Source organism: Emys orbicularis, chromosome 13 (assembly GCF_028017835.1).
Source record: "Emys orbicularis isolate rEmyOrb1 chromosome 13, rEmyOrb1.hap1, whole genome shotgun sequence".
Lineage (NCBI taxonomy): Eukaryota > Metazoa > Chordata > Testudines > Emydidae > Emys > Emys orbicularis.
In genome coordinates this window covers 12,011,890-12,026,366 of record NC_088695.1, presented here as the reverse complement: position 1 = coordinate 12,026,366, position 14,477 = coordinate 12,011,890, and the positions used below count along the sequence as shown (strand labels likewise).

At 42.9% G+C, this 14,477-nt stretch overlaps 1 protein-coding gene and 1 pseudogene across 1 annotated transcript; both read right to left on the bottom strand.

Moving 5' to 3' along the window:
- Positions 1 to 1,043: 1,043 nt before the first annotated feature.
- Positions 1,044 to 2,015, bottom strand: LOC135887921 (olfactory receptor 10A7-like). Its single transcript, XM_065415722.1, has one exon. It carries the CDS (start codon positions 2,013 to 2,015, stop codon positions 1,044 to 1,046), a length of 972 nt encoding a protein of 323 aa, XP_065271794.1.
- A 9,216-nt stretch (positions 2,016 to 11,231) lies between these two features.
- Positions 11,232 to 12,453, bottom strand: LOC135888437 (olfactory receptor 5AR1-like; annotated as a pseudogene).
- Between the last annotated feature and the right edge of the window lie 2,024 nt (positions 12,454 to 14,477).

The following is a 14,477-nucleotide window of genomic DNA, read 5'->3' as shown; positions in this document are numbered from 1 at the left end:
ACAGCAAGTCACAAAGTTCCATGAAAGTGCCCTTACGCATGCGAAAGTTCCGCAGCCACTGGGAATCATCCCACACCTGCAACACTATGCGGTCCCACCAGTCTGTGCTTGTTTCCCTTGCCCAGAATCGGTTTTCCATGGATAGAACCTGCCCCGTTAACAACATGATCTCCAAAGCACCGGAGCCTGAGGTTTGAGAGAATTCTGTGTCCGTGTCCATGTCCATGTCCTCATCACGCTTGTCGCTGCGCTGCCGCCGCCGCCGCCTCCTCGCCTCGTTTTTCTGGTCCTGGCTCAGCATAAACTCCACGAGAACGCGTGAGGTGTTTACAATGTTCATGACTGCTGTCTTGAGCTGAGCGGGCTCCATGCTTGCCGTGGTATGGAGTCTGCAGTGTTCACCCAGGAAAAAAGGCGCGAAATGGTTGTCTGCCGTCCGTTGCTTTCATGCAGGGAGGGAGGGAGGGGTGAGGCTGTACCCAGAACCACCTGCGACAATGTTTTTTGTCCCATCAGGCAGTGGGATCTCAACCCAGAATTCCAATGGGCGGGGGAGACTGCGGGAACTATGGGATAGCTATTGGATAGCTACCCACAGTGCAACGCTCCAGAAATTGACACTAGCCCCGATACATGGACGCACACCGCCGAATTAATGTGCTTAGTGTGGCCGCATACATTCGACTTTATACAATCTGTTTCCCAAATTCGAATTATATAAATTCGGATTAATCCCATAGTGTAGACATACCCAATGAAAGCCTATTTATAATAAATACAGATGATTTTTGTGATTTTTTTCAGTGTTTCAATCAGCTATGGAGATGATAATTATTTCTGAAACTTTGATGATGCTTTTTGGCCAAAATTTCTAATTCCAATGCACACAAAAATTGGACAGAACATTAACATTTTATGTGTTTCTTTTTTGCAGTTTTTGGACACTAGTTCAACCATAGCATTGAATGCCATTGACTTCAAAGGAGCTACTCCAGATTTGCACAGTTGTATAACTGACATCAGAAAAAAGAAGTGTACCCAAATTACTTTCTATGAGAAAATATTTTTCTCTTTATCATGTCCCCCAATATTCTCCTCAGAGCCTCTTTTACCTCCTTGTTCCTCAGGCTGTAGATAAAGGGGTTCAAGGTGGGGGTAACAGTTGTGTATATCAGAGATAGCACTTTGTTGCTGTCTGGTAAGTTAATGGAGTTGGGTCTTAAATAGATCAGACTGCTGCACCCATAATACAATGTCACCACAATGAGGTGTGAGGAGCAGGTGGAGAAGGCTTTGTGTCTGCCTTCAGCCGATGCCATCTTTAAGATGGTGGAGATAATAAAGATGTAGGACACAAGGATGAGAGTAAATGGAGTGAAGATGACCAGTATAGCAGCTGTAAACAACTGCATTTCATACTGAGAGGTGTCAGTGCAAGAAAGCTTAATCAATGGGGGAATGTCACAGAAAAAATAGTTAATCTTACTGGATCCACAAAATGGCAAGGTGGAAACCCAGACTGTTTGTACTAGGGACACCACATTACCACTGAACCATGAGAGAACTGCCAAAGAAAGGCACACCATCTTGTTCATGATGAGGCTGTATCTCAGTGGGTTGCATATGGCCACATAGCGGTCATACGCCATGGCGGCCAGAAGGAAGCACTCGGAGGCCCCAAGAAAGAGCAGGAAATACATTTGTACAAAGCAGCCCATGTAGGAAATGCTCTTGTCCTCTGAGAGGAAGTTCACCAGAATCTTGGGGACAGTGACTGAAGTATAACAGATCTCCAGGAAGGATAAGACCCGGAGAAAGAAATACATGGGGGTGTGAAGGGCTGGGTCCATGGTGATTGTGATGAGAAGGATGTTCCCAGTCAGGGTAATGGTGTAAAATAACAGATAAATGGAGAACAGAGGCACTTCCAGCTCGCGGTGGTTGGACAGTCCCAGTAAAATGAATTCAGTCACCACAGTGAGGTTCCCCCTTCTTGATTCTTCTGCATATTTCATCTGTGGGGGACAATAAATATCTAGATAACATGTGAAGGAATGACCCACTGCAGGAACTAAGGGGGGGATGTTCAAAGGCACATATGAAATTTATGGAGCCAATTCCCATGGACATTCAATAGGAGTTGTGGCCAACCTCCCCAAAGGTATGTGAGTGACTACTTCCCATTGATTTCTAGGGGAGTTAGGCACCTAAATACTTTAAAGTGTCTGGGAGCCTGACTGCCACATATGCCTTTGAAAATCTTCCCCAAAAGCCATACGGGCATATTCTCTCTTCGTGTCACCCAGTTCAAATCTCATTGAGGCTCCTTCCAAAATCCCTGTGTGGGTTAATTGGCATTTCCATACTCTAGATATGGACAGAAAACAGGAGATAATGTCTCAAGGAAAAGAATCACCCCCAAAAGTTCATAATTTCTGTGTGAGCAGTCAGGACTGCCTGGAAAGGACCCCTCAGTTAGACAGATAGACTCACAGATAGACCAATAGAAAGACAGACAGACACACAGGCAGACCAATAGAAATACAGATAGACCAATAAATAAATAGACCAGTAGACCAATAGATAGATTTCACTTGGACCCAAGTTACTTGTTTAAATTCTATCCTCTTTCACATTCCTTTAACCATCCCACCTTCCCTCCTGCTCCAATAAGGATGCACAGTTTGTACTTGTGGCACCTGAGAGACTAACAAATTTGTTTGGGCATAACCTTTCATGGGCTAAAACCCACTTCATCGGATGCATGCAGTGGAAAATACGGTAGGAAGATATATATACACAGAGAACATGAAAAAATGGGTGTTGCCATGATACTGATATGGCAACACCCATTTTTTCATGTTCTCCGTGTATATACAGGCAAGTCTCATCTTACACGGGGGTTCCGTTCCGCGGTTAGCGCATAAAGGGAAAACCGCGTATAGTGAAACACTCATTGAGTTCAATGGCGAGCAGAATCGCCCACACTACAGATGCAGTTTTTATATTGTTGTTTTTCTTTTTTTCCCGTTTTTGCCGACCGCGCAAAGCTGAATTCGCGCATGTTAAATGCGCCTAAGATGCGACTTGCCTGTATATCTTCCTACTGTATTGTCCACTGCCTGCATCTGATGAAGTGGGTTTTAGCCCACGAAAGCTAATGCCCAAATAAATTTGTTAGTCTCTAAGGTGCCACAAGTACGCCTCGGTTTTTTTTTGCTGATACAGACTAACACGGCTACCACTCTGAAACCAGTTTCTGACTTGGTAATTCATAAGGAACAGATTGACTACACTGTGTTCTAAATGGTACACTATGCAGATCCCCAAGTGGTGCAGATCAGCAAAGCTGCTTTGAAGTAAATGGAGCTACTCTGATTTGCACCAGCATTTTACCCCTAGAATTCCATCTAATCAGCACAGAGTTTTCTGCCCTGCTCGGTGAATCTAAAGTATGAAGACATTACCAGAGACCAGGAGTATGTGACTATAGGTCTACAAGGAAATGTAACAACTGTATATGGCCTGTAGAAAAATGTAATAAAAAGTAGAGCTGGTTTAAAAAATTTAGATAAATGTTTTCCCCATAAGAAAATGCTAATTCAACAAAATCTAAATGTTTAGCTGGAATGCATTGATTTTGTCAAAATTTTCCATGGGAAATTGATAAGGTTGAAATATTGTGTTTTGTTAATATAATATAATATAATATAATATAATATAATATAATATAATATAATATAATATAATATAATAATAAAGTCCAAATGAAAGATAATATAATAAAATGATAAAGTTCAAATGAAATGTTTCAACCTTATTAAAAAAAAACATTGTTCCTTATTGATATGCAATATTTCAGAATATTTTGTTTCATGAAAAAGTTTGAGATTTTGACTTTTGGGCCTTATTTGGAATTAAAACAAATTTTGAAATCTATGTATTTCTTGCAGGACAGAAATTCCATTTTTCGACCAGCTCTGAAAAAGAGGTAAGGCACTGGTCTTATTCTTATTTGTAATAAATAAATAATAATAATAATAATTAATAAGCCAATTCTTTGAGCCCCTTATGCTAGACTTACTGATTATCATTTCAATTGTTCCATGAGCAATTCCACAGAAACCATTGTGATAATTTACAGAACAAGGTCCCATTCAATATGAAGGTATCACAATCTGTCACCTATCATTTATATAGCACCTTCCATCTGAGGACCTCTAAACAACTAACATCAGTTGTGTCAGCCTCACTGCCACTGGCTGAGACAGGTCAGTATTTACCTCATTTCTGCAGATGGGGAAACTGAGCCACAGAGCGGCAAGACATGATTCTCTTCCAAGGTTGAACAGCTAATGTGTGCGGGGCAGGAAGAGATTCCAGATCTCATAAGTCACCCTGGTCTAAGCATAGAACTTCCCCTGAATATTCCCTATACATGTGAGAGTATACACCTCTGCAGAAAATCAAATATATAATTAATCAAACTATAGAGATCGCGGTCATATATATATATACAGAGCGACAGACAGACAAACAGTTCATTTCATGCATCCACCAACCATCAATACAGTCCCATTGTTTGGCTCTCAAGCTGCTCCATTCTAAAGACACCAGTAAAGGCTGCATGAATACAGAGGCTGCAGAGACCACAGCCTTGACAGCTTGGATTTGGGGAATAATAATATCTGTCACTGCATAGGCATAGTTTGATGTCTATATTTGGGGGGGGGGCAACTCCATCAGGCCAATGGAGGGCCCGCATGTGGGGGGGAGGGGGCAAATTCCATGCCTGCCTGATGCTTGAAGTTTTGGGGAGGGCAACACCCCTCCTGCCCTCCCTCCAAACTACTCCCATGGTTAGGGGTCACCTATAGCCAAAGGCTCTGATCTAGCAAACTTTGCCACATAAGGAGTGTCATTCGTGTGTATTTGTGAAACTGAGCCCCGGATAAATGTGTGATAAAGCACACAGTCCTATCTGGTTGCTAAACACCTCTAATGTTACAGAATTAGGAAGTTCTGTGTTTATCATATGACCAGGCAAAATTAAAATGTAATTGGCAATGGCCAAATTCAGAGTCTGAGATTTCTGGAAATCACAGACAGCTCAGTTAAACAGGGAATTAAAAAACAAGTAAATAAAAGCAGAACAAATACTTCATCATTAGTGTTAATTTTACACAATCTCTTTCGATGAAAATAGTAATCAAACCTGATGCAAACTCCCATTTGCCTTCAACTTAATTATAAGATACTGATTTATCTCTTTGCAATTGCCAGAATCTGCCAGATAAGGAACTATCTCTGTCTGGTTTAGTAGTATGTTCGGGTCTGCATCGCTTGTTGGACACATTTTCTTTCTTTCTTTCTTTCTTTCTTTCTTTCTTTCTTTCTTTCTTTCAATTACCTTAATAACTAGGAGCCCCAGTCATTGATTAGGACCCCATTGACCTATGCGCTGGACGAACCCAGAACAAAAAGACAGCCCTAGCCCCCTAAAGAACATACAGCCTAATTCCATCATTTCACACTCTGTATCCCTTTTGGAAGATTTTACATTTCTATATGGAGCCCTGAGATGGCTAATGCCAGGAACTTCCGAAGATGGGCACCTATTTAATTGTAGTTTTAAATTTCTTGAGAAAAGCAAGAAAAAGAAATACTAAGGGGCTGACTCTCAGGTGGTGAAAATTCTTTGTTACAAACGACACTAGCTGAAATTCTGTCCCAGGGTTCTATGCTGAGATAGTTCAAGTCACAGGACCAAAAGCAACATGCCCTCAGCTATGTTTTCAATCTATGTAAAAGTGAACATCAACTAAAATTTACTTAGATTCAAAATAAGTTCCTCCTACCGCCAGCTCCTTCTTCTCACCTCTCTGCAGGATGAATGTGCTGGTTTCTATGGTCTATTTCAGCCCCCTTAGATGACCTTTGGGGCGGTATTGTGCCAGAGTTTACACCCAACACACTGGGGGATTTTACACCCATGTATTCCCATTGCTTCTCTCTGATTGGGCTGTAAAAAGACTGCAGCATTAGGATTTTCTTTTTTTTAATTATTATTAATGGAGATATCCTATCTCCTAGAACTGGAAGGGACCTTGAAAGGTCATTGCGTCCAGCCCCCTGCCTTCACTAGCAGGACCAAGTACTGATTTTTGCCCCAGCTCCCTAAGTGGCCCCCTCAAGGATTGAACTCACAACCCTAGGTTTAGCAGGCCAATGCTCAAACCACTGAGCTATCCCTCCCCCCGTTTCAGTGTAAACATTTCCCTTTTTTGGCTTGAGAGTCCCTAGGCCTAATTCTCATTCACATTAAAACCACTTCACGTGGCTCTGGCAATGTAACAGAGCCTTGTGGTGGGAGTGAATGTAATTTATGTCCATTTTCAGGCACTTTTTACATTGCTAGAGTCGTACAAAGCAGCCTCCATGTCAATGAGATTCGGGTCAACTAAGCCAAATTCTACTCTAAGGCTACATCTACACTGGGAGCTGGGGGAGTGGCAGTACAGGCTAGCTGCCTCAAGTATACACCCACGTGGTCCGAGCAGGTTTGCACTCAGGGTGACTAGCACACGGTACTGTCGCTAACCGCTGCCTGTGCTACTGTGGCCACACTCCTAATTTTAGCACACTGGCTCAATGAGAGCTAGCGCAAGTATGTTTACACCAGCTGGAAGTCACATTCCTAGCTCCAAGTGTAGATGTTAGCCTAAGTTACACCCATGTGAATCGAGATTAAGGTCCTCATATTGCAAACCCATTAGTCTGATCCAAAGACAGACCTGGTCTGTTTTGAACCTTTTTTGGAGGGGGTGGGGGTGACTTAGAAATTGGAATATTTTGCAAAACTAGCTTTTTGTTTTTTCTTGTTTTATTATAAAGAACCAGACACACCCAATAGCTGCAACACAGTGCCAAAGACCACTTGTTGAAGGAAAAGGTCTTTAGTTTCTTTGAGCTGGAAGCCAGGATCGGGGCCAGCCAAGTCGGATCAGTGCTAGCAACACCAGCCTTCCCAGTGGACAAAAGGCACCTGCCAGTGAAAGGCCCGGTTCATAGACTCTCAGTGAATGATCAGCATTTGGGGCCCATCTGAATAAGGGAAATCTGCAGTAAATTGGAGCCGACTCTGTCCATGCAGACTGGGCCCTTGTCAACACACACATCCTGAAACTGACCAGCGCCTCTGACATGAACTGGCCCCATTCGATATGTCTACACTGCAATGTAAGGCCAAGGTTAGTAGAACTAGAGTTGGCAGAACCTGTGTTTGGTAACCTAGGGCTTGAGAGTCTACACTCATTTGTAAACCCAGTTTAGGAATTTTTGATCCCTGTGTTCCAACCTGGGGCTCCAGCATCTACACTGTATTATGTGGGCCTGAGTCCAATCCCTGACTTCCTAGCATCCTCCCCAAATGCTCTAGCCATTTGTTCATAGGGCAGCACGGGAAAACGTAACTGTCTACCAAACGTGACTGTCTAGAGGACAAAGGAAGCCGGCCCATGGGATTGTGGAATGCTTCTGATGGATGACCATTGTATCTCTACATTGCAATTAAACACCCACAGCTGGCCAGTGATAGCTGACTTGGGCTTGAGGGGCTCAGGCTGTGGGGCTGTAAAATTGTGGTGTAGATGTTCGGGTTCAGGCCGGATGCCAGGTTCTGGGACCCTCCCTCCCTGTGAGGTGTTTAATTGCACAGTAGACATACCCCCAAAGCACAAATCCAGTGGGGCTGTGTCTACACTGCAAAGCAGTAGGGTTTGAACCCTGGTCCTGGCTTGACTCAGGCTTGGATCCTCCACCCCTGTGGGATCCTTGATCTGAGCCCTGGGTTAGCACAGTTTGCATGTAGATGGAAGGGGGATTAGACTTGAGCCTGAGTTTGAACCCCGAGTTTACACTACAGTGTAGACATAACCTCTGAGGACAACTCCAGCCAAAGAGGCTGAGAATTTTGAAGGCAATGGACCTACAAAGGGCTGGCCAGTGTTAGGCACGGATCTATGGATATGTCTACACTGCAATTAAACACCCCCACCTGGCCAGTGTCAGCTGACTCAGGCTTGTGGGGCTCATCCCTTTCCGTGGAACTCCTTTCTAGGCAGTCATTTCCCATTTTGTATGTGTGCAACTGATTGTTCCTTCCTAAGTGGAGTACTTTGCATTTGTCTTTATTGAATTTCATCTTATTTACTTCAGACAATTTCTCCAGTTTGTCCACATCATTTTGAATTATAATCCTATCCTCCAAAGCACTCGCAATCCCTCCCAGCTTGGCATTGTCCACAAACTTGATAAGTGTACTCTTTATGTCATTATCTAAATCATTGATGAAGATATTGAACAGAACTGGACCCAGAACTGATCCCTGTTGATATGCCCTTCCAGCATGACTGTGAACTACTGATAACTACTCTCTGGGAATGGTTTTCCAACCAGTTATGCACCCACCTTATAGTAGGTCCATCTAGGTTGTATTTCTCTAGTTTGTTTGTGAGGTCATGTGAGACAGTATCAAAAGCCTTACTAAAGTCAAGATATAACAAATCTTCTGCTTCCCTCCTATCCACAAGGCTTGTTACCCTGTCAAAGAAAGCTATCAGGTTGGTTTGACATGATTTGTTCTTGACAAATCCATGCTGACTGTTACTTATCACCTTATTGTCTTCTAGATATTTGCAAATTGATTACTTAATTATTTGTTCCATTATCTTTTTGGGTACAGAAGTTAAAATGACTGGTCTGTAATTCCCAGGTTGTTCTTATCTCCCTTTTTATAGATTGGCACTATATTTGCCCTTTTCCAGTCTTCTGGAATCTCTCCCATCTTCCATGACTTTTCAAAGATAATCACTAATGGCTCAGATATCTCCTCAGTCAGGTCCCTGAATATTCTAGGATACATTTCATCAGGCCTTTGTGACTTGAAGACATCTAACTTGTCTAAGTAATTTTTGACTTGTCCTTTCCCTATTTTAGCCTCTAATTCTACCTCATTTTCACTGGCATTCATTATGTTAGATGACCAATCGCCACCAACCTTCTTGGTGAAAACCGAAACAAAGAATACAGTAAGCACCTCTGCCATTTCCACATTTTCTGGTATTGTTTTTCTCCCCTCATTGAAGTAACAGGCCTACCGTGTCCTTGGTCATCCTCTTGCTTCTAATGTATTTGCATAATGCTTTCTTGTTACCCTTTATGTCTTTTGCTAATTTAATCTTGTTTTGTGCCTTGGCCTTTCTAATTTTGTCCCTACATAATTGTGTTATTTGCTTATATTCATCCTTTGTAATTTGACCTGGTTTCCACTTTTTGTAGGACTCTTTTTTAGTTTTAGATCATTGAAGATCTCCTGGTTACGCCAGGGTGATTTCTCACTATACTTCCTATCTTTTCTATGCAGTTGGGATAGTTTGCTATTGTGTCCTTGGACATGGTGCTGTCCACACCGGTGTGTCTGTCGGTGTAACTTATGTCACTCAGAGGGGTGTTTTTTCACACCCCTGAGCGACATAAGTTATACCGATAAAAGTGCTAGTGTAAACATAGCCTAAGACTCCTCAAGTGAGTAAGGTCAAGATTTTAAAAAGATATTTAGGCACCTAACTCTCACTGAAATCAGTGCTTATGAATGAGAGTAGGAGTGCCGCAAGCTGACACCTTTGATCTTTTGAAAGACTGGAAAGAAAGAAAGAAAGAAAGAAAGAAAGAAAGATTCTTAGATTATGCTTTGCCAAACCACACTGAAGATAGAAATTCACATAATGAAAACAGACAGAATTCATATCTCTTCATACTTAGATTTTTTTTTCAAATGGTACATTCTGAATTTCATTAATTAAGTTTGCAGGTTAATAGTCTGGGATTTCCATGGTAAATGCTCATAGTAAATTTGATCTGGCAAAACATAACTCACCAAAAACCTCCCCTGAAGTCAACGTGATGTTACCCTCAAAAAATGCTGCAGAACTGGGCTCAAAGTGTGTTTTTCATTTCATGACCAAATCAAAAGGGAAATGATTTTAAGTTGTTTGTTTCACTAAATGTATTGCATCTTAAAATGTAGAGTAAATGGGCCTGATTCTCCATACATTTATACATACTTTAGAACAGTGCAACTGCATTTACTTTAGTGGAGTGACTCCTAATTTAAGTCAAGGTGAATGAGAGGGGAATCAGGCCCATTGATGCCAATAGAGTTACTCTAGATTTACACAGGGATGAATGAGAGAGGAATCAAGCCCATTGACTCCAGTGGTGTTATTCCTGATTTACATCAGGATTAGTGAGAGGAGAATCAGACCCACTGATTTGAATGTGGCTACTAGTGATTACACCTGGATGAGTGAATGCTCCTGATTTACATAAATAAATATGAGTGAGATTTGAAACAAGACCACTTACTTTATTGAGCTGGGTTGCAGACATGACATAGGAGTATTGTACATAGATGATCCAGTTTAACATGGACTCTATCAGTTTCCAGTACCTGATACAGGTGTTACATTGTTCACCATTTCCAAACAGCTACCTCACCAGGCATCAGTGATAATTCAAGGACCAGATCTTGAGGTGGTGTAAATCAATGTAGATACACAGAAGTAAAATTGGCTACACCAATTTACATTACCTAAGGATTTTTACTGAGATCATTCCTATTCAAAGTATATGTAAGTATGCAAAAATATATAGAAAGTCTTTATTATTTTAAATATGTTTTAAGGTTATGGTCAGTGTTCTGGAAGGTGAGAAGAACAAAGGAATTGCCATGCAGCAGCATCCTGTCTCCAATGGTGGCAAGTATCAGCTGTTTCAAAGGCAGGAGAATTCTATGATAAATCATGGAGAAAATGTATTCCTAACTCAGACAGGCAGTTGCTGACTATTATCCTGAAGCATGAAGTCACTATACATATCAAAGTCATTTTAGAATTATGAGAATACATTTGACTAAATAATATCCAGTGCAATGAGTTCCACTGGTCGGCTAGTCAGGTAAGGGGAAAGACAGAAAGAGAGCGAGAGACAGACACACACACACAGAAAAAAAAATAGATAGATAGATAGATGATACTGTGAATCAGAATGATTTGCTTGTACTTGCACAAAAGCTACGCCCAACAAGAAAATAAACATTTGCTCAGAATTTGATGTTGTATTGCACGATACCTTGACCCACTGAGTTTCAGCTCTATTTTCAAAGACACTGTTCATTTTTTCAAACATTTCTTGCCCACAGTCCTTTTAAAGAATCTTTCACTTCCTTGTTTCTCAGGCTGTAGATGAAGGGATTCAACATGGGAACGAAAAGGATATAAAACACAGACATCACTTTTGTTGGGAACAGAGAAGCTAGCCTAATGGGCTGGGTGTACATCAAAGCAGTGGTCCCAGAAAATAAAGTCACAACCAACATGTGGGAGGTACACGTGGAGAAGGCTTTGTGACTGCCCTCAGCAGAGTGAATCCTGAGGATGGTGGAGATGATATAGATCTAGGAGATGAGCACAATCAGGGCAGTGCTCACTATGATGAGGCCACATAAGGTAAACATCACAAGATTATTGACATACATGTCACTTCAGGAGAGACTGATCAAGGGAGGGCCATCACAGAAGAAATGATCGATCTCATTAGGCCTACAATAGTGCAGCGTAAAGGTGAAGCCTGTTTGCACCATGCAGGGGCGGCTCTAGCTTTTTTGCCGCCCCAAGCACGGCAGGCAGGCTGCCTTTGGTGGCATGCCTGCGGGAAGTCCACCGGTCCCGCAGCTTCGGCGTACCTGCCGCCGAATTGCCGCCGAATCCACGGGACCAGCGGACCTCCCGCAGGCAAGCCACCGAAGGGTGCCTGACTGCCGCCCCCGCAGGGACCGGCAGGGTGCCCCCTGGGGCTTGCCTCCCCAGGCACGCGCTTGGAGCGCTGGGGCCTGGAGCCGCCGCTGGCACCATGGCATTCACATAGCCGCAGATATACGACACTGCCACCATCTGAATGCAAACCCACTTGGACATGGTGACAGAATACAGGAGCGGGTTGCAGATGGCGGTGTATCGATCATATGCCATCACTGCCAGGAGGTACCCTTCAGTGGTGAGGAATACAGTGATGAAGCAGAATTGGGTGTCACATCTGTTGTAGGAAATGGCTTTGCTCCCTGCTAGGAAGCTCGCCATGGCTCTGGGGACAATGGTGGAGAAGTAGGTCTAAGAGCGACAGGTTCATGAGGAAGAAGTACATGGGGGTGTGAAGGTGAGAGTAGGCTCTAATAAGGAGGACCAGGATGGTGTTTCCCAGCATGGTTATCATGTAAATCACCAGGAACATCACAAAGGGGACAATCTGGAACCACAGACTTCTTCCAAACCCAAGCAAGATGAATTCTGTCACTGCTGTGTGGTTTCCCTCTCTAACTGCTTCAGTAGCTGACATTTCCTTTAGAAAATAGAACAAGATAAAAGTTTTTTAAAAGGTCAAATACAGATGATACATTGAAGCTTCTCCTAAGTGTTCTTCATCTCAATTGGGGTTAGTCACCTAGACACTTTGGAAAATCCCACTAGGTGCCTAAATACCTTTAAAAATCTGGTCTCAGTTTTTTGGGTTTTTTTGGAAAATTTTGCTATGAAGCCCAAATTAACCAACTTTCCCCTACAATCATGATTCATGACTCCTCTTCTTGGCTGATTAAGATGTGGGTAAATCCTTCATGAGAAATGCCATTGATTTATAAAAGGGTTATAGAAACAAAGCCTTTTACTTTAATTATTCTATTACTTTCAGTCTGTAAATCAGTATATATACACATGACTATATGATTTAATTAATCATTAATTAAATTTAATATATTAATATATATGATTTAATTAATCATCATTTCTGCTCCTGAGAGATTGCAATAGTTCTAGCTGAGAGCTTTAACCTTTGTACAGAATATCCTTACTCAGGGACATTCAATGGGAGTTTTGCCTGAGTATTGACAGAGTAAAGTCTGAGTACGAATGTAAGGACTTGGTATTTGCTTTTAACTACAAGTTCCTTCAACTGTGGCTGGATTTTGTGTTAAGTGTGTGATTCTGCCACCCTTATTCATACTGAGTAGTACCTTCCTGCCAGTGAAGCCTCCTTGATAACAATGGATTGTTCATTTCAGTTGTTTTATAATTAACCTTACAAGTATGTGTATTCAGGCTCCCTTTCCCCACTGTGTCTAACAGACAGCTTTGTCAGGGTGACCCAGGCACATTCAGTGTTGATCTCTTGTCCCTCTATCTCCCAATAAGGTCTATTGCACTTTATGCCTCGTGGCAGAGCTCTGACCTTGTCCCTGTGGGTCCTGCGCTTCCAGGCAGTTTATGCTAGCTTCAGAGGCTCACTGCAATCCTCCACGTAGCCCTTCTCTCTCTAGGGCCTGGGATACAGTCTACTGAGCCCTTTTCATCATAAGCCAGCAAGGAGGTTGGTGAGAGAACTCCCACAGTCTCTGTTGCTCCTACAGCCTTGTACCAAAAAAGTTTAGCCTCCTGTCCTGACAGGGGCCTGTCTTCCCCTCCCAGGAGGTGTTTCTGTAGTGGTAGGTTGGGGGGAACCTGGGCCTGCCCTCTACTCCGGGTTCCGGCCCAGGAACCCTAATGGTAGCAGCTGTTGGCAGCCAACCTTTCACTGCTACATTTCCCTGGGCCACTTCCCCACAGCTCTCCTGCTTCTCCCTTCTTCACCCTTACCTTAGGGCTCCCTTACCAATGACTTGAGGGTGTCTTCATTAACCAGCCCTTCAGCCACACTTCCTCTCCCCTGGCTCTTCTCTGCCTGACTGGAGTGAAACCTTTTATAGTATCAGAGGGGCCTTAATTAGAGTCAGGTGGTCACATTAGCTTAATGGTCTCACCTGACTCTTTGCAGGTTAATTGAAGTCAGGTGTTCTCATCAGCCTGGAGCAGCCCCTGCTCTGGTCAGTCAGGGAAGAGAAAATTGTTAATCCAGTGGCCAGTATATCTGCCTTCTGCTACTCTGCTGTACCAAACTGGCCTGGGTTTATCACACTCCCAAACTCAAAATTTAACACACATTAACCAAAATGCTCCACACTGTCATGTAAATGCAATGCAAAAGAGGACGGGCTCATCCAGTCAATTCCATTTGCTCTCCAATAGACAGCGGCAGAGAGCTCCTTCAACGATGGAGTCCTTCCACAACTGCAGTTCTTAAGTTGTTCTGGGCTCCTGTCAGGGTTCCCTCCCCACTCTGAACTCTGGGGTACAGATGTGGGGATCCGCATGAAAGACCGCCTAAGCTTATTTCTACCAGCTTAGGTTAAAACTTCCCCAAGGCACTGCCACCACCAAGTGATTAAGACAAAAATTCAGGAAAAAGGGCCACTTGGAGTCCCTGTTTCCCCACAATATTCCCCCAAACCCCTTCACCCCCTTTCCTAGGGAGGCTTGAGAATAATATAC